Source organism: Naegleria lovaniensis (assembly GCF_003324165.1).
Source record: "Naegleria lovaniensis strain ATCC 30569 chromosome Unknown tig019, whole genome shotgun sequence".
Classification (NCBI taxonomy): Eukaryota; Heterolobosea; class Eutetramitea; order Acrasida; family Naegleriidae; genus Naegleria; species Naegleria lovaniensis.
This window is the reverse complement of record NW_025407840.1, coordinates 144067-170938: the sequence shown is the minus strand read 5'-3', so window position 1 is coordinate 170938 and position 26872 is coordinate 144067. Positions and strand designations below refer to the sequence as shown.

At 35.9% G+C, this 26872-nt stretch overlaps 11 protein-coding genes across 11 annotated transcripts; 6 read left to right on the top strand and 5 right to left on the bottom strand.

Annotated features, from left to right (window-relative positions):
• Window positions 1-358: 358 nt before the first annotated feature.
• Window positions 359-1528, bottom strand: C9374_003312 (uncharacterized protein; the record flags this gene model as incomplete). The annotated part of the gene is made up of 2 exons (XM_044692827.1): window positions 359-815; window positions 879-1528. The coding sequence occupies 2 exons, from the start codon at window positions 1526-1528 to the stop codon at window positions 359-361; spliced, it is 1107 nt and encodes a 368-aa protein (XP_044549490.1).
• Window positions 1529-1823: 295 nt separating this feature from the next.
• Window positions 1824-4591, top strand: C9374_003311 (uncharacterized protein; the record flags this gene model as incomplete). Its single annotated transcript, XM_044692826.1, has 2 exons — window positions 1824-2164; window positions 2587-4591. 2 exons carry the CDS (start codon window positions 1824-1826, stop codon window positions 4589-4591), a joined length of 2346 nt encoding a protein of 781 aa, XP_044549489.1.
• Window positions 4592-4835: 244 nt separating this feature from the next.
• On the top strand, window positions 4836-6006 carry C9374_003310 (uncharacterized protein; the record flags this gene model as incomplete). Its single annotated transcript, XM_044692825.1, has 2 exons — window positions 4836-5168; window positions 5248-6006. 2 exons carry the CDS (start codon window positions 4836-4838, stop codon window positions 6004-6006), a joined length of 1092 nt encoding a protein of 363 aa, XP_044549488.1.
• A 138-nt stretch (window positions 6007-6144) lies between these two features.
• On the bottom strand, window positions 6145-7035 carry C9374_003309 (uncharacterized protein; the record flags this gene model as incomplete). Its single annotated transcript, XM_044692823.1, has 1 exon — window positions 6145-7035. The coding sequence occupies one exon, from the start codon at window positions 7033-7035 to the stop codon at window positions 6145-6147; it is 891 nt and encodes a 296-aa protein (XP_044549487.1).
• A 165-nt stretch (window positions 7036-7200) lies between these two features.
• On the top strand, window positions 7201-16050 carry C9374_003308 (uncharacterized protein; the record flags this gene model as incomplete). The annotated part of the gene is made up of 6 exons (XM_044692822.1): window positions 7201-7266; window positions 7391-7451; window positions 7512-7682; window positions 7733-8280; window positions 8346-8845; window positions 8895-16050. The coding sequence occupies 6 exons, from the start codon at window positions 7201-7203 to the stop codon at window positions 16048-16050; spliced, it is 8502 nt and encodes a 2833-aa protein (XP_044549486.1).
• A 102-nt stretch (window positions 16051-16152) lies between these two features.
• Window positions 16153-16785, bottom strand: C9374_003307 (uncharacterized protein; the record flags this gene model as incomplete). The annotated part of the gene is made up of 1 exon (XM_044692821.1): window positions 16153-16785. The coding sequence occupies one exon, from the start codon at window positions 16783-16785 to the stop codon at window positions 16153-16155; it is 633 nt and encodes a 210-aa protein (XP_044549485.1).
• Window positions 16786-17050: 265 nt separating this feature from the next.
• Window positions 17051-18241, bottom strand: C9374_003306 (uncharacterized protein; the record flags this gene model as incomplete). The annotated part of the gene is made up of 1 exon (XM_044692820.1): window positions 17051-18241. The coding sequence occupies one exon, from the start codon at window positions 18239-18241 to the stop codon at window positions 17051-17053; it is 1191 nt and encodes a 396-aa protein (XP_044549484.1).
• A 317-nt stretch (window positions 18242-18558) lies between these two features.
• Window positions 18559-19746, top strand: C9374_003305 (uncharacterized protein; the record flags this gene model as incomplete). The annotated part of the gene is made up of 1 exon (XM_044692819.1): window positions 18559-19746. One exon carries the CDS (start codon window positions 18559-18561, stop codon window positions 19744-19746), a length of 1188 nt encoding a protein of 395 aa, XP_044549483.1.
• A 211-nt stretch (window positions 19747-19957) lies between these two features.
• On the top strand, window positions 19958-24275 carry C9374_003304 (uncharacterized protein; the record flags this gene model as incomplete). The annotated part of the gene is made up of 4 exons (XM_044692818.1): window positions 19958-20127; window positions 20230-22899; window positions 22957-23220; window positions 23303-24275. 4 exons carry the CDS (start codon window positions 19958-19960, stop codon window positions 24273-24275), a joined length of 4077 nt encoding a protein of 1358 aa, XP_044549482.1.
• Window positions 24276-24342: 67 nt separating this feature from the next.
• Window positions 24343-24757, top strand: C9374_003303 (uncharacterized protein; the record flags this gene model as incomplete). The annotated part of the gene is made up of 3 exons (XM_044692817.1): window positions 24343-24377; window positions 24484-24561; window positions 24661-24757. The coding sequence occupies 3 exons, from the start codon at window positions 24343-24345 to the stop codon at window positions 24755-24757; spliced, it is 210 nt and encodes a 69-aa protein (XP_044549481.1).
• Window positions 24758-24813: 56 nt separating this feature from the next.
• Window positions 24814-26668, bottom strand: C9374_003302 (uncharacterized protein; the record flags this gene model as incomplete). The annotated part of the gene is made up of 3 exons (XM_044692816.1): window positions 24814-25366; window positions 25465-25893; window positions 26010-26668. The coding sequence occupies 3 exons, from the start codon at window positions 26666-26668 to the stop codon at window positions 24814-24816; spliced, it is 1641 nt and encodes a 546-aa protein (XP_044549480.1).
• Between the last annotated feature and the right edge of the window lie 204 nt (window positions 26669-26872).

Genomic DNA, 26872 nt, shown 5'->3' with positions numbered 1-26872 from the left:
TCCTGATTCAAAATGAAGAATAACGTGAGAGAGTTGTTGTAGAGAAAATTTACTTAAAACTCCTTAGTAAAAAATTCTTAAACCATGGAAAGCAAAGCCGCCAACAACAAACCTTCTCTTCAAGCCTCAACAGCTGCCATTCATTCCTCAATACGATCATCCAATTCCACATCGGTTGATCATATTGGTAGGGTTTTGGACTCGTTAGCCCTTTCCATGCAACGAAACACTTCCCAAATGAGAAAGAACTTATCCAAAGGTGATTTCTTGTATGTTCAAACAAACATCAATACTCGGATTCACTAAGATTGGAGTAGTACTAGAATGCTGTTCAAAGTGCTCTTAGCACTCCAATAAATTATATATTCAGCTCTAAATCAAGTTTTGCAAAGCATGACAGATCATCTAAAAGCTCTTCATAAGGCAGGCTTGTCGTTCCACTCCTCCTCGTGCTCGTAGCCAACATCTTGTCGAGCTCGCCTTTGATGAGCACGGCTGAGGTAGAATTTCTTACATGGGAAACAAGTAAATCAAAGCATGCATTACAGTATTGCAACCAAATCTCTTCAATACGCTGCGACCATGGTGCAGAGAATCCAACTTGATTCGTGATGGAATTCAGAAGTAGAGAACACGGAGAGAATGGTATCTTTTCATTCTCAATTCGAATACTTCTTAGAACATCCTCTAAATGATTGCCCATCATGATACCATGATTGAGAGTACTTAAATACTGCGTGATTGTATGCGCATGTAGAGGAGTTTTAAAGTTATCAATCAATGATGGATGGTAGTCCTTCTCATTTACTTTTTTACTTCACGAAAGTTGAGAATGTTGAAAGGGATTATGTTAGAGACACATTTGAATGGCTACTTACATTAGTTGCTGCTGTATACAAGTGGGGATGACCTTTTCCGAAAATACATGCTCCACTTGATCCAGTACTTTTTCATTGATGACTCTCTTGTCCAAGAAGCAACAAGACAAGACGCGGCTCACAATATTTGCCAAGCAAAACACTTGAACCACACATACCACGACTCTTAAATGTTGGCTGTTGTTTGTCCATGACGGAATGCCAGGCTCCTCCGAATATGAGAATTGATTCATGAGGCTTGTTTGTACATGTTCCTTCACACGATCCAAAAACATGATGCAATGGTTAGGACAATACAGAGGATCTTGTTGTTCCTCTAATGATGATGAATTACCATGAAAGTTGTTGCCAGCATCCAATTCTTCAATACTTGCTGGTGATAATACAGATTTTAACGAGTTTGAAAAGAAGAGTAAAATCAACTTGATGAACACGTATCCCGAGGCTGAAAAGGCCACTAGGGTAACAAGGATCCATGAAATCCTTCTCATCCTTTTGCTTTTGGTAGTCAATGGTACAATATATTTGAAATAAATTTCTTTCATACGTTGCCAACAAGTGGAAGAACACGATGAAAGCCTTCCCAATCGAATCTTGATGATATAATCCACAAGTGTTCTACATTCATTCGGAAGAAGATGGCAGCCCATCGAGAATGTTGTTTTTGTTAGCACGTGACTTGTGTTGCTGCATTTCATTTTTCAATTTTCTTTAACGGCGTTCTTTGGAGGGAAAACTCCTCAATTAATTGTTATTATTGAAAATAATTGTGTAAATTAATATACTGGTCGCTTTTTGATCAAACGTTTCGTGAGAACTGAGACAACGGAAATGTAAATTTATGACTGGATCGTTCTTTTTGGACAAGATTGGAAACAGTCTCACATGCTCATGATTTGTCAAATTTTCCACAAAAACAAACTCCAAAAAAAACCTTTCAACAAAATGGCCTCAAAAACAAATAGTCCCGTTCCATCCACAACCAAAAACTTCAAACAAGAAATCATTTCGATTAAAAACAAATCAGAAAACAAGTATTGTGCTGATTGCCTCGCAACAGAAACAGCATGGGCATCTACGAATTTAGGTGTTTTTATTTGTATTAACTGTTCGGGTGTACATCGAAGTTTAGGAACACATGTGTCAAAAGTCAAAAGTGTAGAGCTCGATGAATGGAATGATGAAGAACAATATGAAATTATGAGTCGGGTTGGAAATGTAGAGGCTAATGCCTATTGGGAGTGTAATTTATTTCCTTTTGAAAAACCATCGGCACATGACAAGTAGTATGTAGAATTTATTGTGTGGTTATGGTTGTTCATGATCATCCTCCTTGCAATGACACATTTCTCATTCCGCGTTCTCATTCATCACTCACCCATCTGCTGACTAATTATTGATCTCGTGTGTGTTGATCATTAATTTGTATGTGCGCGGATATGATTGTTCATGATGATGATGATGATTAATATCACAATTTTATTGTCATCATGATCATCGCCATGATGTTGTGTGTGCCCATGAATTCCAATTGGAATCGTCCAATTTCATTGTTACGATCCGTAATTTTTTAACAATCATCATCACACGGCTATTTCATCATTTACAATTGCTCTCATATTTCTCTCATCAAAAATTCATCATCATCATCATCTTCATCAACAACAACAATAACAAATCAAAACATACATGATGACTCACTGAACAGCTCCTATAGGAAAAAATTCATCACCGACAAGTACATTAAAAAGACATACATTCCTTCTATGGAAAATTCAGATTTCAAACTTGAAAGAGAATTTGATATTGCGTTGACCAGTAAAAAGGGTCACATTACAAAGCAAGGAGCAAAAAGAAAGAACTGGAAAAAGAGATGGTTTGTTCTCCATGACGACACTCTCTCGTATTATAAGAGTGACAATGATTCCTATCCTGCAGGAAGTGTGAAAATTGAAATTGACAGTTTGGTCATGTTTGTGGATGAATTTCAAATCGGAAAAAAGAATTGTTTTGCAGTGGTCACAAAAAACCGAAATTATTACATGTTTTGTGACTTGGAAGAAGAAGTCAATGAATGGGTTTATGCTCTTCGTGCCAGTGTGTATTATGCAAATTTAAAGAAAGTGTACAATGATCCAAGAAACTTCCTTCGTGGCGATCAAGCAAAGCGAGTGGAAAAGAAGGGTATTTTGAAAAAACAAGGAGGTAGTTTCAAAAGTATCCGAACAAGATTCTTTGTGTTAAAAGATAGTACTCTCTCTTATTATAAGAGTGAAAAAGAAATGGAACCTATTGACTCGATTGATTTAAAAGGTACTCGAGTGGAACAAACCAAAAACACAAAATGTGGAATTACTTTACACACCGTTGGAAGACAATACTTTTTCTTGGCAGAAACTGAAAAAGATCGAGAAGAATGGATTGAAGCCATTAACAACGTCACCAAAGTTCTCAACGAAGGAGAACTTATTCAAAAGAAGTCGATTGCAATCCATCAACTTATTATCAACAAAATCAAAGAGGCCAAGAAAGAGAGAGCCAATGAAATTTTAGGAGAACAAGTTTCTCCTCATTCACCCATGATGTGGAAGAGTCTTTCATTTCACAGATGTAGAAATCAATTTTTGGATCGACTCGAAGAAGGATCTCTATCAGATGGAAACATGAATCCAGTTGAACGATTGAAAAGTCTATTTCAAGAAGGAAAAGTTGTGAAACCACATGGCTCTAGTTTGGGCGAACATGAAGATTTAAACAATTCACGTGTCTCACTCATGTATCCAGAAGGAATGAAAATATTGGGAAATTTGAATGATGAGAAAAAAATTTCGTTATTGACACCAGCGTCACCATCGTCATCCAATGGAGCTGTTGGCATTCCTAAAGCATCTCTGTTGTCCAATGCAGATTCTACAGGTAGTAGTCCTTCTGCTAGCTCTCCTCCTATGAATAGTCATGAACAACCTTACAAAATTGATGACATCAAACTTGAAAAGCAAAAGAATCAGAAAAAGGCCAAGAAAGATCAACTTGTCATTGAACATGACGTTGTTGATGGTGATCATGCAATGGAAATTATGATTAAGGACTCTTTATCAGTGAAAAGAAATAATAACATGGTTCGAGAATCTGACGATTTGGATGATTTAGATGATCTCATTAACCGCACAGAAAGCGTGAAACTGAAATATGAAAGTAGTAGTGAAGAGGAAGAAATTTCAAGTAATGACGAAGACGTTGTTGTTGTTTCAGGATCCTCTCATACGAATGCTAGCACGACTCCACAAAAATTAACAAGTTTGTCACAAAGTCAGTCCTCATCCAAAGTTTCTCTTCAATCGTCAGCATCCTCTCGAAGAATTTTGGATTCAGACTCGGATGGTTCCGATCAAGAAATTTCACTTTCTCAATCGAATGTGAAACCTCAAACAAAGAATTCGGATGCAAAGACAACAAAGATTTCACTCAAACAAGATAGTGTGTCATCCGATGATGATGAAGAAGATGAAGCTGCCACAGTTGAAGCAACATTTACCATCACTCCAGTTCAAACACCAACTTCTCCATCAGTTTCAAAAATTAAAACAAGAAATGTCACACAACGAAGTGATAAAGACAAACCAAAGAGAAAGAAGAAGCATCAAACAACATTTAGAAGAATGCATACATTGGTCGAGGATCAATTACAATCGATTGGAATTGATGTTGAATAACAAGAGCATTATATTTTTCACATGATTTTGTGAACATGAAAGTTTTCAACATTTTTGGAAAACAGTCTTCGTGTTGAACGAGAGCAATATATTGTAAAAGTACTTCTGGACAATCATTCTAAATTTAATGTAAATACTTTTCTCATGAACACCAATTCACTGATTTCATTGAAACGTGTCACGAAAATCTCAGAGAGTTGTTGTTGTTTTGTTGAATGCAACAACAAAAAATCACTCAAAAAAAATGATTTCAAATTCACTGTCGGAGAATGTTGCTGGCTTTGTAGCTCATAAAGTCCATCAAACGTTCAAATTAAATCCGAATCTCACTCAAAAAAAGGATTCCTTGACTCTTGTGAAGAATATCATGATGAATGTTATAAAAAACTTTTTTGATGAAAAGTATCGGAAAATCAAAATGTCCAATCAAAAGTTTTCCGAAAAGGTAGTAAATGTACCTGGAGCTTTTGATTTATTGCTGCATTCAGGATTTAGAACGGATGGAGAGAACGCTTATTTGCCAAGTGATGTGAAAGTGGAAGTATTGGACTTTGTAATTTCAATAATTGAAGGTTATGTAGGTATTCCAGAATGTGGGAATACATATGATCTAATGATTTCAAATAATTATTGATGATAATATTCGGTCCTAATAGGAGCAAGGAAAATTTGTAGTGAGCACTGAAAGGAGCTCAGTACTCAACTCAGTGGAATCTACACTCAAGTTGAATGATTTGATTAATGCATCTGAAAAGTTAAAGAGCGATCCATCGAATTTGGAATACCGATTGGCATATGCAAAAGCAGCTGAAGATGTCAAGCAGGCAGACCTCTATGACCATTGTATTCAAATGCTGACAGAATCTATTGAAAATATTGTATCGAACAAAATACGCGATGATTTATCCATGTACAAATTATATTATCGAATTGCATCACTACATTACTCGAAAGGAAATTTGGACACAAGCTTGGAAAATGTCAAGTTATGCGAGCAATTGATGGCACAATGTAATGACTTGGTATTTGGTGATAATGACTATGGTTTACTACATCATTTATGTGCTTGCATTTATGCGACAAAGAAACAAATTCCTGAAGCTGTTGCCGAGTTTGATAAGGCCTTGAAATACAATTATGAATTAAGGGATAATACTTTGAGACAGAAGGGAAATACCTTGGCAACGCACTATCTTGACACTTTCATGAAAGATAATACCAACTTTGAGGAGTGTGTGCAAGGTCTGCTCCATTTATTGAACACTGACTGTCCAGAGCATGAATCAATTTTACTTGTACTGGGAATCATTCATCAAAGAAACGGTAGTGTTGAAGGTGCTATTAAGTACTACAACGAGCTTTTGGAAAGGCCTGACAGAGATGTAGATGGTGTCATGCAATCCAAGGTAAGTTAATTGTCAAAGAGAATTCTCAAACTCACTGTCAATGTTGATACTAAACAGGACTATGGAAGGCAAATGCTTGAGTCTCTGTTGAGAGAGTACGATATTCAACCATCTTCGTTACGTCATGGTGACGACACGAATAAATAATCAGCTCGTTTTTTGCTTCTTTGCAGCCAAACGCATGAGTCTCAAGTTCAAATCGTAATTTTGGTTCTCCTCTGTTGCGTCGTCATTGATGCTGGATGTGGTAGAGGTGCTAAATTCTCGTTTCTTAGTTTCACTGTCATCAGAGCCTGCCACCTTGACCTTAAATTTATATTGTGTGAGTTCTTTCCAATCATAATTTGCTGCCTTCTGGGCACTTGCTGGGCTCTCAAATGAAATTACGCATCTTCGTTTTGATTCTTTAAATATCATAATGTCAATAGGACCAAAGAGACGACTGAACAATACTTTCAAAGAATTCTCTGTCACTTCCTGAGTTTTCTTCCATTTTACAATTACTTGACAAGAATTAGAGATGACACTTTTGTTTTTTTGTTTTTGCTCTCGTTCTCGTCTCTTTTCTTGAACTTGATGCAAAATGTCATATCCTCCGCTTTCTTTAATTCTATTCGCCATCTCCTTGTTAAGCAATACTTGATCCGATTTTTCCTTCTTCAACTTGTTTTGTTGTGCCAATTTTTCACGCAACTCCAATGATTCTCTCAAATCCTTGGTTTTGGCGTCCATCTCTTTCTGTTGTTGTTCTTTATACTCAGCCTGTTTCAAAATTAAATCATACTTTGACTTTAATTCGGGATCTTTCAAGATGGTATTTGCTTCCGTTATTTTAGAAAACAAATGTTCATATTCTTTCTTCTTATTTTCATCGGAAACTCGATCGGGATGGTATTGAGAAGCTTTCTTACGAAAAGCCTTTTGTATGATATCCGTGGTTGCATCCTTCCAATTCTCAATTCCCAACAATTCATAATACTTTCCATTCGGATCGACTTTTGGCTTTGTAGAGAGTGGCGATTGCTGTGATGAAGACATTTTTTTACTTTTTTATTTAATTGAACATGTACCTTGTTAGATAGAAGACTCTCGGCCTAATGTAATACTAGTATTGTGCAAGATCATCTTTCAACAAACTAATAAACAATTTTTAAAATTGCTGATGAAGGCTTGATGACTTGTTCCATTTAATATTAGAAAAAAATGTCTTCATCGATCATTAAAACCATCGTGGAGAATTTGGGATCATCAAAGATTACCGAGAGAAAGGTTCGTGAAAAGTCATAGTTACAAATTTCTGAATTCATTGATTGTTATGATTAAAATATAATTTTCTTACATCCTATGCTGTTCTCTATTGTTTCGGAACCAACAACCAATCCATACGGAATAGAGAGGTATTACTGAATTACGAGATTTCGTATCTAGTAACAGATCGAATTTAACAATTCTAGGTAAGAAGAAAATCGTCATCGTCAAGCTGGTTAAATAATGAAAATCATTTTTATTGACAGACGATAAACAGTGGAGTGCCATCATTAAACAGCATCTCCTTCCCTGTATTGAGACGGAAATTAAAGCAAAATCAAACAAAAAGACAAACACTCTCAAAAACGATGTGGCTCTTCCGACAAAGCAAATTTTGTTGACTCTCATTGAATTTAGTTTGAGCGATGACCCAGAAGGTATGTTTACATCTCTAGCTTCAACATGTAATTTGTACATTGTGTGTTAGTTGACAATGCTGATAATGCAAGGCCATATCTCATTCAAGCAAAGACGATCAAAGAAATTGTACAGTTTATTCTTTCAAATTTAAATTATGATGGAGAGAGCAGCAATGATGACTCAGATAGAAGATATACATTTGGCTCTGCTGGCTGTGACATATTGAAAGGACTACTACGAATTAGAAAATATTCTTCCAAGATTACAAGTGAGCTATTTGATGAACTTTTGCAAACATTTGGAGATTTATTGATTGCATGCTCCTCAAGTCAAACAGATGCTGCTCATTATGCATCTTGTTTACAACTTTTAGTTCAAGAATATTCACGAGAATTTAATGAAGACCAAATCGAAAAAATATTAGCACTTTTCGAAGCTTATTTCAAAGGCAAAAACAACAACTTTGAAAAAGTGCAGCTTCACCTCATAGAAACTTTGAACAATTTTTGTGAAAAGCAAGCTCTCAATAAGAGCGTTGTGTTACGAAAACTCGCAAACATTATCTGCTCGTCACTATTGGATATTTATTTGCAAACAAATAGCGAACACTTGAAGGTAAGATGATGAAATTTTCATCAAACTGACAATAGTGTTAATTAATGTTATTTCTATTACGTTAGATTGAAATATGTAAATTTTTACACACTATTTTAAATCTCAGATACTATGATGAAGATATAGTTTTCGAAAAAGATAATTTAATGAAAATATACTCGGTCCTCAAAGATAGCCTTAATCAGACACGATTCTTTTCTTTTAACATTAAAAACTTGAGTTCATTAGAAATTGACATCAAAAGAAAGAACAGAGACATTTATTTTGAATTTTGTGCAGATTGTTTCTACCAAGTAATGCTCTCACAGGACACGAAAGAGGAATCAGATTCACCTCCTCAGAATCCAAGAGATGTTGAAGAGTCCCCAGGGTCTAGAAAAAAGAGAAAAATGTTTTCTGTAAAGGAGGAAATTTCATCAGTTGTTAACAATGACCTACTTTTAGACAAGGAAGAATTATCAAATTGGATAAGGTTACTGTACACAGCAATCAACAGATATTTTAACCATTTTTGTCGGATCTTTGAGTCGTTAACAGACAGACTATTTTATATCATGAAAGAAAGGTATGTTTTCAAAATTACGTGAAATAGTGGTGCATAACCATCCTTTTAGAAAAGCGATCGATGATGTACATACTCATATTCTGAAGATTTTCAGATACTTTATGCTGAAAAATGATAATATTTCTAATGTATCATGGCATAACGAACTACTATCGTTGCTTATTAAATTTATGAAGACAGAGTGCAGCTATCTGTTGAAGGAGGTGTTTTCTCTTCTTGCCATAATTTTAGAAAAGGTTGACAACAAGATAGCTTACGAAACAGACTTTAATTTGCAAGTGCTAAACTCAAAATATTTCAAAAATAGCGATTTTGTATGCACTGAGTCATTGCATTTACTGTCATGCCTCTACCATTTGCATCAAACTACGAAAAAACTTGTGCTATTCAATGATAAGGAATCAATATTCAAGTGGATCGGAAAAGCGTTCACTCTGACAGATATTGCGGATAAAGACTGCAAAACCATTTCATTTGTGCTCTCCAATCTAATTTTAACAGGACTTGGTGACCGCTATGAACACTTCAAGAAAGCAATGTATGATATTTATCTCAAAGACTTCAAGTCAACCCATTCATTTTATAGTTTTCGAGAGATGCAAAAAGAATTCTATTCCCCTGTCATAGCCACAACAACAATATCTACAGACAGTAATGAAAACACAAATTTGTTTGTTGAGAGTGACAATATGGAACGACTTCTTGAAACATTCAATCTAATTTTAAAGGAAGATTTGAAAATTACTTCTCAGGAATCCAAGGAAACTGTTTGTGCCAAAATTTGCAAGCTGATCGACATTATTCACACTTTCTTGGGAATGATTTTCGAGAATAAGTTTTTCACGGAAAACAGAGTATTTTACAAGTATTATTTAGACCTTCAGCTAACGTTGATAATGAATTTGAAAGAAGCATTCAAGTTGAGCATAGGAGTTCCATTGTGGGCTACTCTGGCTGAAAAGCTTTCCCAACTTCCTATCAAGTATTCTTTGTCCCTATCCAAAGGTCAAGAGCAAGTTGTTTATGAATGGTCAAACCTTTCGTCCGAGGTGCTCATTCCTCTTGTTTCTGAAGCGATAGATAGGTTAAACCAACATTCTGTTTCTATTCTCAAACACAGCTCTCAGCACGACGATATTGTGATGTTAGATGATGACGATGATGAAAGCATTTCTGTCTCTCTCAAAAAACCAGAAGACAAAAAGTTTAGTCGAAGAATCGTTTCTGCCACTCTCAAAATTTTGCAACATTCTACTGGAGATTTCTCAGCTTCCCTTAAGGAAAGCATAACTAAAACGTTGCTGGATTTATTCGACAAGTCAAGCGAAGTGTTTCCAAAATTTGAAATTTGTAATTTACTGTTTAAGACTGGTGACGAGCAACTCGTAAGAACTGCATTGGAGAAGATACCAAGAGAGATTGGAGATAACAACAGCTGGTCTGCAGTGCTTAGACTGTTACAGTCTCTTGACCACCAGTTAGATATGCATGTTGATATCGTTGGAGAGTGGGATGATCTACTAACATCACTCACCAGTATTTACGAGAAAGGTTTTTTCAGCGCTTCCTCCAGCCTTGAGCTTTCGAAATGTATCGTCCAAGCTGCAGTTTCAGGAAAATTGCCTAGCATGAACAGTATGGCAGAGCTTGCTCTCAAATTTTTAGAAGGAAATAACTTTATGGCAAGATTGGAAATTGCTAAAAATTGTACTGTATTTATGAAGTATCTGGAAAAGGAAGCCATAGCAAAGCTATTGTACAAGTTAATTGACAGCTCAGCTGAAGTCGGGTTGGTTAGAACTGCTCTGTTGGCTCTTACTTCACTGTCATCTAAGGATTACTCGCTAAATACTATATTCAATATTATGAATTACTATGCAAATGAGTCCTTTATTGACAGGTATTTCGCAAAGCAATCACTAACATACCTATCGAAGAGTCATCAATTTTCTACTATTAATCAATTATTTGAAAATAATTGTCGATTTTTTATTTTGGAGTGGCTCAAATCACATAAGAGCCTTGACAATATACCATTAGATCTGATTGGCTATTCAACAATGCCTCAGCTTGTTCAGACAAATGCCAAAGATATATTTCCTATTGTATTTGCTCATTCTGAGGGACAAGGGCTTTTAGAAACACTTTGTTCGAGTATGAATATGAATTTGAAAGATGGTATTTCCAAAAATTTTTGCTACATTTTCGCCTATTGCAATGCCATTTACACAGTGGATGCAACCAAGGGTAAATGGCTAATAGAATCAAAATTAAGAGAAATACTTGGAGCATTAATGGATACCATTCTTCGGTCTTCCAATTTCATTACTGATATTGTAATTGAACTTCTTTTGCTGATGTCAGACAGGCCTGATAATACATTGAGCTTTTCCAGCTCTGTAATCAAGAAAGGTGTAGAGACATTGGCTAAATCTCTGTCACCAAAAGAAATTTTGAATCTCGACAAGTTTTTGAGAACTTCAAAGCCCAGAATTCATATCATTTTATTGAATTTATACGAACTGATTACATCGAAAGCTCAACCTATTGAACGCAGATTTTACATATTGAAGTCGTTTGTTGACGAATTTTTAGGAGCAAACATTTATAGTCCTTTTGTTTTTCGAACCTTAATTAACATGCTGTTGAGTAGTACTGATGTTGACTTTCCATTGTCGGTCGAAAAAACATGCTCATTACTTCAAGTCATACTTAAATTATTGATACATAACTTGAGCAATAATGACGCCAAGCAAGAGCTGTATAAATCCATTCCGAAGATACGCAACAAAATGGTTAACCTCATTACTACAAGTGGATGTCCAACAACCTCTCCCAACACGATCCTAGAGTTATTATTTGAGTCTACAAGTCTAGCAGATGTCCTCAAAACCTTGGAGCCATTTCCTGATTTGCCTATTTTTAAACCTCTTAATGAGAAGCTTGCTAATATGCAAGGTCAAACATCACAAGTTTCAGTACTAATGGATAATTTCATTAGAAGCGAACATATTTCTGTATTCTCAATTAGACATATTTCAAAAGCCATGAGATACCATAGACAGTACATTTTGGGTGTGTTGAGTCAGAACAATCAAATTTCGAAACAAGCAGACAGCCTGCTCACAAAATTAATTTCAAAATTGTACAATATTTGCTCGGGAGATTATCCAGTAGAATGGAAAGAAGAAGCTGTCGTTGGACTTGGAGAACTTGGGCTTATTCAAAATATTGACAGGCTCAAGATGTATGACAAGAGTATAGTCGATGAGATAGATATCAATAAGGATTCTTCTCAGCGCCAAACAGACATAATTATTCATTCCAAGAAGAAAATATTTTCATTCATCTGCTCGTATCTGACAGACCCAGATATTAATATTGTCAAAGTGGCTTCAACTACTATTAACAATATTCTGCAAACTACAGAAGGAAAAGAAATATGCTCCCGATTTATTGATGCTGCTACTCGGTCTTGCTTGGAGCCATTTATTGACAACTCAGATCCTTTTATACTAGTACCACATGTTTGCCCTCAAAAAGCAACACCAGCAAGCGTACAATATGAGCCCATGAGTGACAACCTGTACGACACTACTAACAAGACTCACGATGAATGGGTTAGAGCTGTGACAAAGTCCTTACTAAGTACTGGAGTTACAGATCCAATTTTGGTGCGTTGTAGTGAGTTATGTGGAGAAAAAACTGCTTTTGCAGAATTTTTATTCATGCTTGCAGTCTTTGACATTTCTTTGGGTGGAAAGGCAAAAGAATTTTCAAAAAGTCTTTCTCTTCTTTTAAAGAAGCATGTATTTGAGAGTGTGCATGCAAAGAAGGAAACTATTGTGTTAATGATGAACACTCTCGATCTATTACATAGAAATTACAGATTCGTTTCAATGAACTCTAAAAAGAAACAAAAACCAAACATTTCCAAATGCTTCCTATGCATTGACTATTTGACCATTGCCAAAGCTGCTTCTCGCGCTGGTTTGCATTTTTCAGCTCTCATGTTTTCTGAATTTTCATATGAAAAGGATAATGTTCTAACCCTCATTGACAAAAAGTCCATGGAATTTGAAGAAAAGGCAGAAGAGTCACAAAAGTTACTTTTATCATTATACAATTCCATTGACGATCCTGATGGTATTTATGGAGTCACAAAAAGTTATGGTGTCGAGTCAAAAACTCTGCTGAGTAGTAAGGAAGGAGACTGGTCCAACACTCTTGGACTTTATGATGCAACTGTATTGAAAGGACATTCGCAAAGTTTGATTGGAGCGTTCGATGCCATGAAAAATCTCGGCCTTGATCGAATTTCGTCCATCATTATGAAAGGTACCTCTCACGATGAAATTATGCAAAACCCAGAACTCAGAGAGCAGTATTTTGAAAATTTATGTAAGACCATTTCATTGGAAAATCTAGAAAAACATCCACCTTCCATACATTTAGATTTCAATGAGGCCATATACAATTTACTGTATGCCATTGCGAAAGGAGATTCTGCTCACTTTGATTTGATTTTACAAACTTACAGAAAACGTTTATCTCAATCGATCAACTCAACATCCAACATGCAATCTACTCTTGCAAAATTGCATTGTTTATCTGAACTTGAAAAAGTATGGGACATTAAATGGACTGATAGAAAATCCATTGTAGAAAGAATTCCAAAAGATCACGAGTTGTCACTTGTCAAAGGTTCTAGTGGAATAAGAAATGACTCATTTTTCAACGTTGAAACAGTACTCAATGTGAGAACCTCTCTTTTCAAAATACTTAATCTTGGACAAACTTTAATGGAGCATCAATGTGCTATTGTTTCACTCGCTAGAAAGGAAGGACAGGATCAATTGGCGACAAATTTAGTGAGTCAACTTACAACAACTGCAAACAAAGACCTTCCACTGTTTATCATCCAAGAAGCAAAAAATCTCTACAAGAAGGGAGACACAACTGAAGCCATATCAATTCTCAAATTTCTTGCTCTCAAAGTTGAAGAACTCGACAAACAACGACAAACAACGGTGGATAAAGAGCGGGCTCTCAAGTTGAGAGCATTACACACCAAAGCCATTTATTTATTGGGAAGATGGGCTGGAGAAACAAGTACAGAATCATATGATAACATTGTACGATTCTTATCGACTGCCATTGAACGTCACGATAACAAAGCAAAAGCTTACTATCATCTTGGAAAATATTATGACTCTGCCTATCAAAATATTGAACGAAAAGAAAACAGTGAAGACAGCAAGAGTTACAGAGAATTGTTAAAAGAAAATAAGGATCTTCTTGCACAATATTTGAGGAAACGACAAGAGTTTAGAAATGAGAAGGAAATTCCAGCAGATTTCAAATCCAAATTAAGTTACTTGCAAAAAATTATTGATCTCGATCAAAAAGAACAAGAAAATATTTCTGCACGAAAACAAATGTACCGACAAGGTGTTCTCTCCAACTTTGTCAATGCTACCATTCTCAGCGATAATTATGACCTTGTCATTATTCCTCGAATTTTAAACATTTGGTTTTCAAATTCGAATGAAGCCATCATTAACACTTTTATTTATCAGACCACAGTCGGCGCACAAAGAAATGCTGCCGTTGTTCCTCCTTACAAATTTGTGAATCTATTTTATCAAATTGCTTCTCGATTGGCGTATTATGAGGATCCTCAACACACCTTCAACAGTGCAGTGCAACACTTGTTGTACAAAATTGCTCTTTCACATCCTTATCATACCTTGCCTTTGCTCATTCAAATCAAGAATGGTGATCAGAAAAATCAAATGATGACAAAAGCAGCACCAATCAAACCAGATCCTCTCAAGATTAATTCAGCCATGGAAATTATTAAGAGACTTGCAAAAAATATTAATCCTATTGTGGATGCCTATACTACTCTTATGGATGCAATCATTCAATTAGCATTCCTTGAGTTAAGTCCAGAACAAAAAAGAAATCAATCCCAACCTCACAAACTAAGCTCTAAATTATTAATTTCACAAATCAAACCGTTAAGCATTCCGGTTTTGACTGCTGACGTTCCAATCATTTCTACTGGAGATTACAACATGGCTTGTTTACCATGCATTCAGGGATTTTCTGAAAACTTCTCATTAGCAGGTGGATTGAACTTGCCAAAAATCATTACTTGCAAAGCTTCCAATGGATCTAATTACCGACAGCTTGTAAAAGGAAATGATGACATGAGACAGGATCACGTGATTGAACAACTTTTTGGAGTGGTCAATCAATTACTTGCTAAAGAAAAAGATACAAGAAAGAGAAAATTACTCGTACGCACCTATAAGGTCATTCCTACTTCACCTACGAGTGGCATTTTAGGATTTGTAGAAAATACTCAACCATTAGCGACCGTTCTTATTGGAACGAGTGAAGATCCAACGAATTGTCTTCATGTCAAATATAGACCTGATGATATTTCAAATAATGAATGTCGAGCCCGAATGGGTGCTTTGGAAAAGAAGAGAGATACAGCAGAAAATCGAATTCAAGAATTTAAGAGAATTTGTGAACAATTTAAGCCAGTGTTCCATCATTTCTTTTTATCTCAATTTCCAAATCCTAGTGACTGGTTTGAGAAACGACAGGCCTATACGAAATCTGTGGCAACCATTAGTATGGTTGGTTATGTCATTGGTTTGGGTGATCGACACGCCAGTAATATTTTGATTGACCAGCAATCGGGAGAAGCTGTTCACATTGATCTTGGAATTTGTTTTGAGCAAGGAAAATATTTACCAATTCCTGAAATTGTTCCATTCCGATTAACACGAGATATCATTGATGGATTTGGAGTATGTGGAGTCGAAGGTACTTTCAAAAATAGTTGTTATGCAACCATGAATGTCTTGCGAAATAATATGGAAGCATTGTCTTTGGTGGTTGAAGTGTTTTTGCGTGACCCATTGTATAAGTGGGCACTGTCTCCTCTCGAAGCAATGAATTATCAAACAAGTAAGGACAAGAGAATAATGCCAACACAAAATACTGGAGAAGGTAACAAGAATAATAGAGATGCTGAAAGAGCCTTATTGAGATTGAGGGAAAAGTTGTTGGGTCAGGAAGAGGGTAACATGTTTGGTGTGAAGAGTCAGGTCAACAAGCTCATTACAGAAGCTTCAGCATTGGAAAACTTGGCAGTAATGTTCCACGGATGGGCTCCATTCCTTTAATTGAAGCACAGTAAAATTTTACATAATTTTCTGACGTGAGTTTAAGAAATTTCGAAATTGAGTTTACAAGATAATGTCGATCGCACCCCCCAAAAATAATCATTAAGGTCGCTTATTCAATAAAGATTTCAGCTTGTCATATCGTTCTTTTCCCATGGTACTTTCACAAAATTTACAATCCTTCATCAAGTCATCCATTGAGGGTGTATCAAAATCGATATCTCCTCCATTTTGGTTATTATTTTCAGCAGCACTGCTGTCTAGCCAATCAAAATCATTAGAAACAAAATCAGGCTTTTTATGCTCTTCAACTTTTTCTTCGACATCTTCTGCATCATCCTCCACTAGCCATCGTTTCCAAGCTGTTTTACAATCGGGCACAATTGGTTTTCCAATTTTCTCATTGACTTCATTATGTCTCTCACAAAGCCATATACTCAATGCTTCCCGACTCTCTGCTCGAATTGGATGTTTTTTAATACTATCCGCAAAATCCTTGGCACACCATCGACAAGGATAAAACTCTGCAATTCTAACAAATAATTGTTTAATATGATGTTGTTGAATCGGAGATGGTTTTTTCGGATATTGTGCAGCAACCGTGTGCATAAAAGCCCAAGTAGATGCTCCGAGATTATCCTGTAATTTTTTATGTGAGTTTTCCGATGTATTCTCTTGTGTCTGGTGATTGGAACTAGTAGAAAAATTTGAAGAGTCGACCGTGGATGAATACATTTTTTTTTGGTTGTGTGTGTGGTTGGAAAAACATGTTTGACCGATTCAATCAAAAAACGCAGGTCGGTCATGGTCGATCAATTTAGGAGTTCTCACTCCTCCAGATAACTCCTTTCTTTTATGCTTGTTGTTAGTTTCGAAAGTTGTCTTTACCTTTCCTTGGCTTTCTGATACATGCCCAGATGGAATACTAAAAAATGTGGACTCAATTTTATAATGAGAAAAAGCCATTCATCCTCACTATATTCTCATAGGTTCCCAACCCCTAAAAACACTTTCGATGAACGAGCGCAGGACCAACTTCCTCATACTCTTTTTTAGTCATGTACATTTGATGGGTTGAAAAAGCAGAGAGTGAGGCCAATAGGGAACCTCCAATCCATGCCGAATATTTACGTTCAAAGGGAGCACTCACATCAATGCGCATGGAACGAGGAGCCAACTGTTCTACTTCTCTTTTCAATCGTTCAGATATACCTTCAAAGAGAGTATTTCCACCTGCTAGTACGATGTTCGTGTACATGTCTTTACGTAATTCCAAATCACATTTGGTAATGGAATGAAAGATGGCTTCATGAAAGCCTTCAGTACATGACTCATCCCGATTCAATAGGTTGGGTTGAAATAATATTTCTGTACATCGAAATCGCTCCGTTCCGATGGTGATGATACTTCCGTCTGGTAATTCATATGTTTTTTCTATTCCATTATTAGGATGATCACTACTACTATTGCTATTCGTTACATCAGTACTATTAGATGTTGTAGATGCCTTTTTCAATAATTCAAAATACGAAGTTGCTACATAACACAACTTTTCCTTAATATCCCTCACAATTTCTCTCTCCGCAGTCGTATGAAAGAAATAGCCTCGTTCTCCTAAAATGGAACGTAAATACTCGGTCACGTCTCTTCCACTCACCTCCAATTTTGAAATGGCATGTTTCAAGGCAAATCCTTCATAGACTGGAACAACATGTGAGATGCCATCACCTGAATCTAAAACGATTCCAGTCGTACGGCCTGCAGTGAATAATGCTAGCACTGCTTGAACTCCAATATAGAGAGCTGGCACAGAATAGGTCTCGAACATGATTTTTGTCATTGTTTCACGACTCGATTTTGAATTTGATGGCGTTTCAGTCAACAATACAGGATGTTCCTCCGGAGCCACTCTTAACTCATAGTAAAAGGTGTGATGCCAAATCCTATTCATATCATCAAAATCATTGATCATTCCACGATCGATGGGAAATTTCAGTATCAAACGACCTTTCTTACTCTGAGCTTCGTCACCAACATAGGAATCTTTATTTCCCATACCAACCATGATGGGTCGGTGTGGGGGTCTTCCAACAATGGTCGGAAAGACGCATCGTGGAGCATCGTCACCAGCAAATCCAGCTTTCATCATGCTGCTCCCGTTGTCAATGACAAGACATGGCATTTCCTCCATTCTTATGGTGTGGATTGTTGATGACACGACTGTCGTGGTAATTTTTTCTTATTTTTCTAATCAAGAAACAAAGAACTTGGTAACTCTTAAAGTTCATTAGTTGTTAGATTCTTCGTCGTTTCACATTAAAATATAATGTTCTCTTTGTGTTTCAGATTAAAAGCATTCCCACTTCGTTCAACATCAATTATCAAACCAATACAAAATTTTCAAAGATTTACAATTTCTAAAAATAACAGAAAAAATTATCTGAAGTTTGCATCTCTTCGATTGTTTTTGTACACTGCACAGAATCGATCACATAAAACATTTTTGAGATGGAATCTGCGGAATTGAGTATTGTGACTCCAACAATTCCAAGCAATATTCATCAACCATATTCTGAAGGAAGAAGACTATCTGCTACATCGCCTCTGCTCGATAGTGGAGTTGAATTTCAAGTTTTGGATGAAAGTAAAAGTCCATCAACTCCCTCAACAACAACAACAACACAATCAAATCATCGGATTTCCTCTCCAAAATCTCCTTCTTCCATACAAGTGCCATTATTCAATGATGAAAATAATAATAATTTGAACAACAACAATAACAGTGCAACTTCAACAACAGCTCCAACGATCGGAAAGATTCTCGATGATCAAGAATTTAAAATATTCTCGCACTTGTCGAAACTTGGTCGAGGAAAACATGACGCTTCCGATTCGTTTGCCGAGGATACTCCGTTTTATACGTATGAAGAAGGATTCAATTCATCTCTAAAGGATGGTCATAGTAGTGCGAATTTGACTGATACAACCACAACGGTTGAGGAACACTTGGACTCCACTAATACAACAACAATAACCAGTGGTTCTTCTCCTAGTTCAAATTCAATTATAAGTTCAAATAATTCAGCAACGTCTAGTGGTGATCAGTTGACTACCCAAATTCAAATATTCTCAAATGCAACTGGCGATGGAGATTTAATTTCCGATGCTCCTATTCAAATTACGGTGGACGTGGTGACAACAACGACTACTACAACAACCACGAATAACAATGAAGAAGAACATACTACTTTTGTATGGCAAGGATCCTCCGTGACCACTACAACGGCAGAAATTCAATATCATCCAAGCAACATCAAATCTATTGTAAATACATCAGTCGTATCATTTGAGGGAGAGGATGAAGATGAAAAGCTGAACGCTCCTCCTACTATCAAACAAATAATTCCTGGAAAAGACCCTTTAAGAGGAAGTACAGTAATTCAAATAGATGAAGAACATTTTCATGAAATTTCCTTAGGAGAAATTCCTGCTCTAGACAAGTCAGCAAATCAAGTCGATGACGAAGAAGCGCATTATTATGAATCCATGTCGTGCTTCTCTTGCTTTGCGCAACCAATTTCATATTTATGGAATTCAATTTTTGAAACTAACCAAACCGAACTAACTACGAATGAAAAAATTGTCACAAACTCTGAGAAGAACTTCCATTCGAATAATCAACCTCAAGAAGTGTAACAATTTCAACCAAAAACATCCTCAATGTATCTTAACAAACATTCGACCACTTGTAAATGCATCCTCACATTCAAAATTGAAACACAATTTAACAACCACGATATTGAATAAAAAACATTGCCTTGTGATTTTTAAAGTGCAGTAACATACCTTTTGACTGTTTGTTTCGATTAATGCTAATAATAATAGAAGCAAGTTCAACTTGAAAAAAATGAGTGAACTTTTCGGAGACATGTTTGCTCAAGATCAAGAGCTATTACCACAAGGATCATCATCAACGAATGGAGGTACAAGCAAGGAAGGAAGAAATTATAACCAACTATTATCATCATTAGATAATTTAAAAAGACAAGCCTCTAACTTTGTCGGACTTCGAAATCAGTATGTTTTCTATTGTAGCCAATGTAACATGGAATTTTAATGCTATTATTGTTGATCATATTCATCTTGAATGTTTCAATATTGATGATAAATTAAATATAGAGCCTCTACATGCTATCTCAATTCATTGATTCAGACATTGTACATGATCCCCCAAATGAGAGCCAACTTCTTAAATCTGGATCTTGCGAAATATTATGAACGATCATCAGGCTCTTCGTCTTCTTCAAAACCATCTGTTGATGAGTACGAAGATGTAGAAATTGATTTTTCAACTTTTCCTTTTTATTCTCAATTATTGGACATGGGATTTGAATCTACTCTGATCAACAAGGCTTTCCATAAATTTGTTGAGCCTACAGACACATCAGATACAGAAGTCAGTAATCGAGTTCAAGAAAGTATGATACTGTGGCTATTTGAAGAACAAGAACGACAACAGACCGCAGCATTTTCTGATAATTCCTCTCTTGTGGCATTTGACAATAGTGACGGAGCTGTAATGGGTTCTTTATTTGACAACATTCCAGTCATAGATGAAACTGTCACATCACACATTTCAACCAATTCCAAAAAAATAATCAAGAAGAAAAAGGCCAAAAAACAAAAGCAGCCTAACTTGCTATTTGTCATGCAGAAATTATTCTCATACATGGCAAAAATTGAAAAACCATCAATAGAAACTGTAGAACTTACAGACGCTTTTGGATGGAAGTCGAGGCATGTCTCAATGCAACATGACATCCAAGAGCTTAGTCGAGTTTTCTTTCAAGCATTGGAGACAAAACTGTCCAAGATGAAAATTGACAACTTTATTAAGAACACCTGTGCAGGAAAAATTGTCAACAAAATCGTATGCCAAGAATGTGGAAATGTGAGCTGTGTTGAAGAAGAGTTTTACGACTTGACCATTACGGTTGAGAACAGCTTAAAGGAAAGCTTAGAAAAATATACAGAAGTTGAAAGATTTGAAGGTAATAACAAGTATCATTGCTCAAATTGTAAGAAATGTGTAGAATTGGCATTGAGGAACACCACTATTCGCCAGTTACCACCAATATTATTTTTCAGTCTTACTCGATTTTCGTATGATTGGAACACAGAATCAAGAATTAAGGTGAAGAAAGAAATGGCCTTTGAAGCCTCTTTAGACATGACTCCATTTACAGAAAATCCTTCCACTACCGACAGAGATGAATATGAACTTGTTTCTGTGATCATCCACTCGGGAAGTCCCTATGCAGGTCACTACTATTGTCTTGCAAGAGATTTTTTAGGTGAAGGCAAGACAACTATCGAAGATGAAGAATCTAACAAGAATGAAAAGAAAAACAAAAAGAAAGCATCGTCAATCTTCCAAGTTAGTGACGATCAACATTGGTTTGAGTTTAACGATGAAAGAGTTTATCAAGTAGATGCCAAAGATGAAATTCCAAAATATTTTGGTGGAAAGGGAGCGTCTGCCTACATGTTAGTCTACAAGAAGAAGTCTCTCAGTGATACCATAATTAACTTTTCTTTACCTCCATATTTTGAACAAGAAATTGACAAAGAAAATGATCACATTCAAATCTTACGAGATTACCAAACACAACAAAACGACATGAATCGGCAAGCTAATTTAGAAAAGCAAAATACTGGCTCTGCTCTCGTTTATTTACCCAGGTTTTTCTCTGTTGAAGACGCATCTCTGGTGCCCTCCAATTTTGATGAAATTGGCAAATTATACAGAACTTTTTCTTTCCATTATGACACATCACTGAACGATTTTTATGGACTGGTACAGGAAAAATTTGCAGACTCTTTTGATAACTTTACTTTGTATACTATGGAAAAGGATGGCAACAAATATGTGATTGGATCTGAACTTCCAAAGCATGCTGACGATGATGAAATTTTGATTAGGCAATATTGTAAGCAAGACTCCAAGTACATGTACATTTTAGTGGATTCTCAAACCATGTCACCCACAGACAATAGATTCCAGATACAAAAATCCACTTCCTCCACTGAAATTACGCTTTATGAATCATTTTGTGACACCAAGATTGTAAAATTAGAGTTTAACATTTCTACAACGTTGAGAGAATTGATCGATCAAGCAAAAGAACGGTTTTCATGTGAACTTCCTTTGAGAGTGTTTTTCAATTATACCAAAGGCAAGCCCCAGCGAATAAGCAACCTTGATGCTAAAATGCTTTGCTACCTTAACGGATTTACATCCATCAGTTTGGAACATGAGACAAACGATATATCTTATGTTGAAACGCTGTATGAAGAGGCCCAAGTGCTTGCACAGCTCGTTACCAATCAAACCAATGACTCCTTCAAAAGAACAGACGATGATCGTGGAGATTTAGTTATTGTGAAATTTGCTGATAGAGAGAAATTGATTCATATTGACCTTTCAAGTTCCTTGTTTCTTCTCAAGAAAAAGATTCTTCATGAAATGTTCTCCACCAATATCAAAATTTTGGACAAACTAAGCGCTGAAGGAGATGTGTGGATTAGAAAATGTGTACTTATTAGAAAGCAAAAAAAGAGTTTTATTGAAGAAAAGGATAATGACTCTCCGTTAACAAAGCTTGATATAGGTGACGGCGATCGATTAGATGTAGTGATCCACCTCCAATCTGAAAAGGAAGTAGAAATTCAATTTATTGAGATTGTCCCTCAAGATCCAAACTATGACGAAAAGAATGAAGCAGTTACCTTCAACACTCGCAACACCTTTTTGATGAAATTAGAGCAAGACATGTCTCTGAAACAATGGTAAGTTTTACACAAATTTACACATGGCCTACAATGTTCTCGTTGCGAACTTATTAGCAAAACAAAATTGAGCCAAAGATTCAAGAAGGATGATTGGGAATATGATAACATCCACAATTTTAGATTCAGATCAAGTCAAAATGGTCACTCTGGACAAGTCATCAAAGATGAAGATACTCTTCTTTCCACTCTTCTTATTGAACAAAACGATAATGTCTTATTTGTAGAGTTAGGAAGAGCCCCTATTATTGGACAAGTTAAAGTATTGGTGAATTTAGTCAAAGATCAATTTCCTCCAAAAACTCCATCAGACAAGATATTGTAAGTATTCCAAAGAATCCTTTCTCGTTGTTTATGTAATTAATTATTGACGTATCTAATATTCACTGTAAACATTGTATAGAAATGAAAATGAGGAATATCTCGAGCAATGTGCAACATTAACAGTTTCTGAAAATTGTACTCTGGCTTTCTTTAAGCAATGTTTATTGAAACGAGTGATTACCTTTAAAGATATATCCAGCATTGCACAACTTCAAATAAGAGATTGCTCTTTCTCTGCAGGTTTCAAACGAATGACCAAAGTATACTCTGATACTTTCCATTTGAATAAGACTTTGGATAAGCTTCGATGGAAAGACACAAAAGTCATTGCTGTCAAAATTCTTAATGAATCTGAAATTCGAAAGAATCATGAACTTCAACAACAACAACAGGATGAACCCTCTCAAACTACCAAAAAACGTGACAAAACAAAAGGAAAGAAGAAGATTATTCCTCCACCAGTTCATGTCATCGTTAGAACCAGAGAAAAATCTCCAACAGGATCACAATTTTTATATTCAGCAGCTAAAGAGCTTGTTATTGAAGCTCCAACAATTAGCAAGTGGGATCATTTGGAAGCATTTAAAAAAGGAATATTGGAAATGGCTGATTTGAGTTTTAATGAAAATGAAGTTATCATTTCCAAATATAGTTTCAATGATACCAGAATTATCAGAATTGATGAATTGGATGAAACCACAAGCAATGAAACCACACAAACAACAAGTATTGAAGACTCTACTCAAAAAGTGACATCCTCTCAAGACACTATCACCAACAAGGAAAAAGAAAAGGAAATTCATCTCATGAAAAGAATTAATATTAGTGACGGAGACGTATTAATTGTGAGTTTGAAGAGTGACTTGGACAAGGATGAAATTATGAAAAATTTCTCGACAAGTCTCAAAGATTTTGAAAAGGAAAAGAGTTCTTCTGGAAAGAGAGGAAGTGAAGATGACTTTTTTGGATTTGTTTTGAGCAAGGGTTCTCGTGTGAAAGAGGAAGCGTTACAAATATTCCTTGATGATAGTGATGAAGAGGAAGATGATTGAGTCGGATCGATTAAATACTTAAATTAAGGTTGATATTGCAAAATTTATTTAATATTAAACAAAAAAAATGTCGCTGTGGAAATCGATTGAAGAGATTATGAGGTTGGTTTATCTTGGAAAGAAATAGGTTGATGGGAACATATTAAAATCTGTTGATCGGATCATAATTTGTTGTTGATGATGATTTATTGTTCATATGCCCCGAAAGACATCCTGGAAAAAGATTGGCAACACTGTCAGTTATTGGCTTGGCATTCATGATAGGTGCCGTTGCCGCTCCTGTGTAGTAAGTTAATGCATGCCACAATCAAAATATACCAAAATAATAATTGTTAATAATTATTTAATAATTATTAATTTTAATGCTTACAATTATTTTCAACAGCCTTCCAAAAAGAGACATTAAAAGTGAATTGCAACAACTTCAAAAACAAGAACAATTTAGAACTGCAGAGGCTTTTCGTCGTTCGGAAGGAAAATAACAGTAGTAATTTATTGAAATGGAATTCTAATATCGACGGAATAAATAATTGATTTTTTAAATTCTTTTGATCAAGTTTGAAGGAGTCACAGAGGAATATTTGAAAATTTGAATTTGGTAGCTTGACAAGACTACAAACAATCCACTTGTTCTGACTTGTTGAGCATTTCTCATGTACACTGTGTTTCCATTCATAACATCCACAAATGGAACGTCACCAGCAACATTTGGAACATCATCCAAAACAATGGCTCCACTTCCTTGATTTTCACTATAATTCACAGTGACCAAATAACTCACTCCCGAGTTTGGAAGTCTCCAATGGAATGCAAACACTCGATAAGCAGCAGAGCTTTGACTGACAGTCTTGTATGAGAAAATGGCATCTGGAGTTGTGAAATTAGAAACAAGGGGAATGAATGTGTTGTAGAATTGAACAGCGGATGGTTGAATGGGTTCTGAGGTACTGCGTCTGAGTTGAACAACGAGTGGATTCTTTTTACCAATCCATTGACCAAAGTATGAAAATTTGAGTCCAGGAATTGAGAAGGAAATAGCACAAGCTGCATTGGCTCTAGCTACGCTTCCAAAGTTTGCAACTGCTCTTGCTCTGTAATCGATATGTCAAAACAATGCATTGAAATGTATAGTGTGAAATTGTGTCCATGATTGTGTTCAAGCATTTAGAATAATAATTTGAAGACTTACTGATCGTGATTTTCTACAAAGTGAGCGCTATGAGAAATATATTGGATTGGTTGTTGCAACAGATAATTGTGAATATTTTGAGCATTGCTATTGGTAGTGAGTGCATCATATAAATCCTTATCATATGTAAAGTCAAATCCTAATTGTTGAAGTTGAGAGTTGAGTCCCCAATAACATTCTGCCATAAAGATTGTGTTTGGATATTTTTGTTTTACAGCTGAAATGGCCCATTCCCAAAACTCTGTGCTTGGTTGATTATATCCTCTTGCAATCAATTGAGATCCCCAAATTCTATTAATTTGAGAGTTCAAAAGTAACATGGCCATGTCACATCGAATGCCATCGGCCATACTGGCAACTTTCATTAAATTTGTCAATTGAATTGTTCTAGTTTGAGGATTCCAATAGTTGAATTGAGCTGTATCAGTCCTGTTAAAAATAAAAACAAATTTGTTCCGTCCGCCCATAAATCGATATTCAAAATGATCATGAACATAAAAACAATAGGCTGTCACTTTCACGAAAATTCGTGAATTCTAACTTACCATGCAGGGAAGTAACCGTCCTTTCCATAGGCAACTCCATTTGGTAAATAGGAATAAGCATCATAGGGCTGAGAAACGGAGGGAGGATTCAACACGTAAAGTGAAGAATTTTGCCACACATTTGGGTTATCGACAGCAGAGTGATTTGGAACAAAATCAAGCATGAGTTTCAATCCCATGGCATTCAATTTTTGCCTCAAATTAATCAAATCATTATCTGTACCAATCTCCAACTCGTTGACAGTATATTGCAAGACTTGATAAGGACTACCAATAATGTCCTCCATTTGATAATCAGGTAAATTGAGGGCATAATCCGTAGCTCTCATGGATAAGTCAGTAGCTCGGCATCTTCCGTACTCACCAATCGTCCACATTCCCATCAACCACACATATTGAACACCTAATTGTTTCAAATTCTGAAATTCTTGCATGGGAATGTTATTGAGCCTGATCTTGTATCCGTACTTTTGAGAGAGTTCATAAAGCCAAGGACGAGTAGAAATTTCATACAGTATCGGGTTCGGACTATATTGAGCGTGGACAAAAATTGATGAAATTCCATTGAGATGATCCCTTGGATCATGATTTGAATTTCTGATCGTCAGGACAAGTAGTGAAAGGCTCACCAACATCACCAGAAAACCTGGAAATTTCATTTTTTTGTGATGATGAAAATCTCGGAGTTGTTAGAGTTTTGGAGATTTTAACAAACTCGTCCATATGAACAGGACGGTGTTTCAGTTCCGAATCCTTTGCCCCATTGAAATTGTAAAATTTGATTCAACGACAACCTCCTGATCATCATGACATTATTGGGAACTATCTAAAAACGACGATTTTTAAATTTAAATAAATTTAAT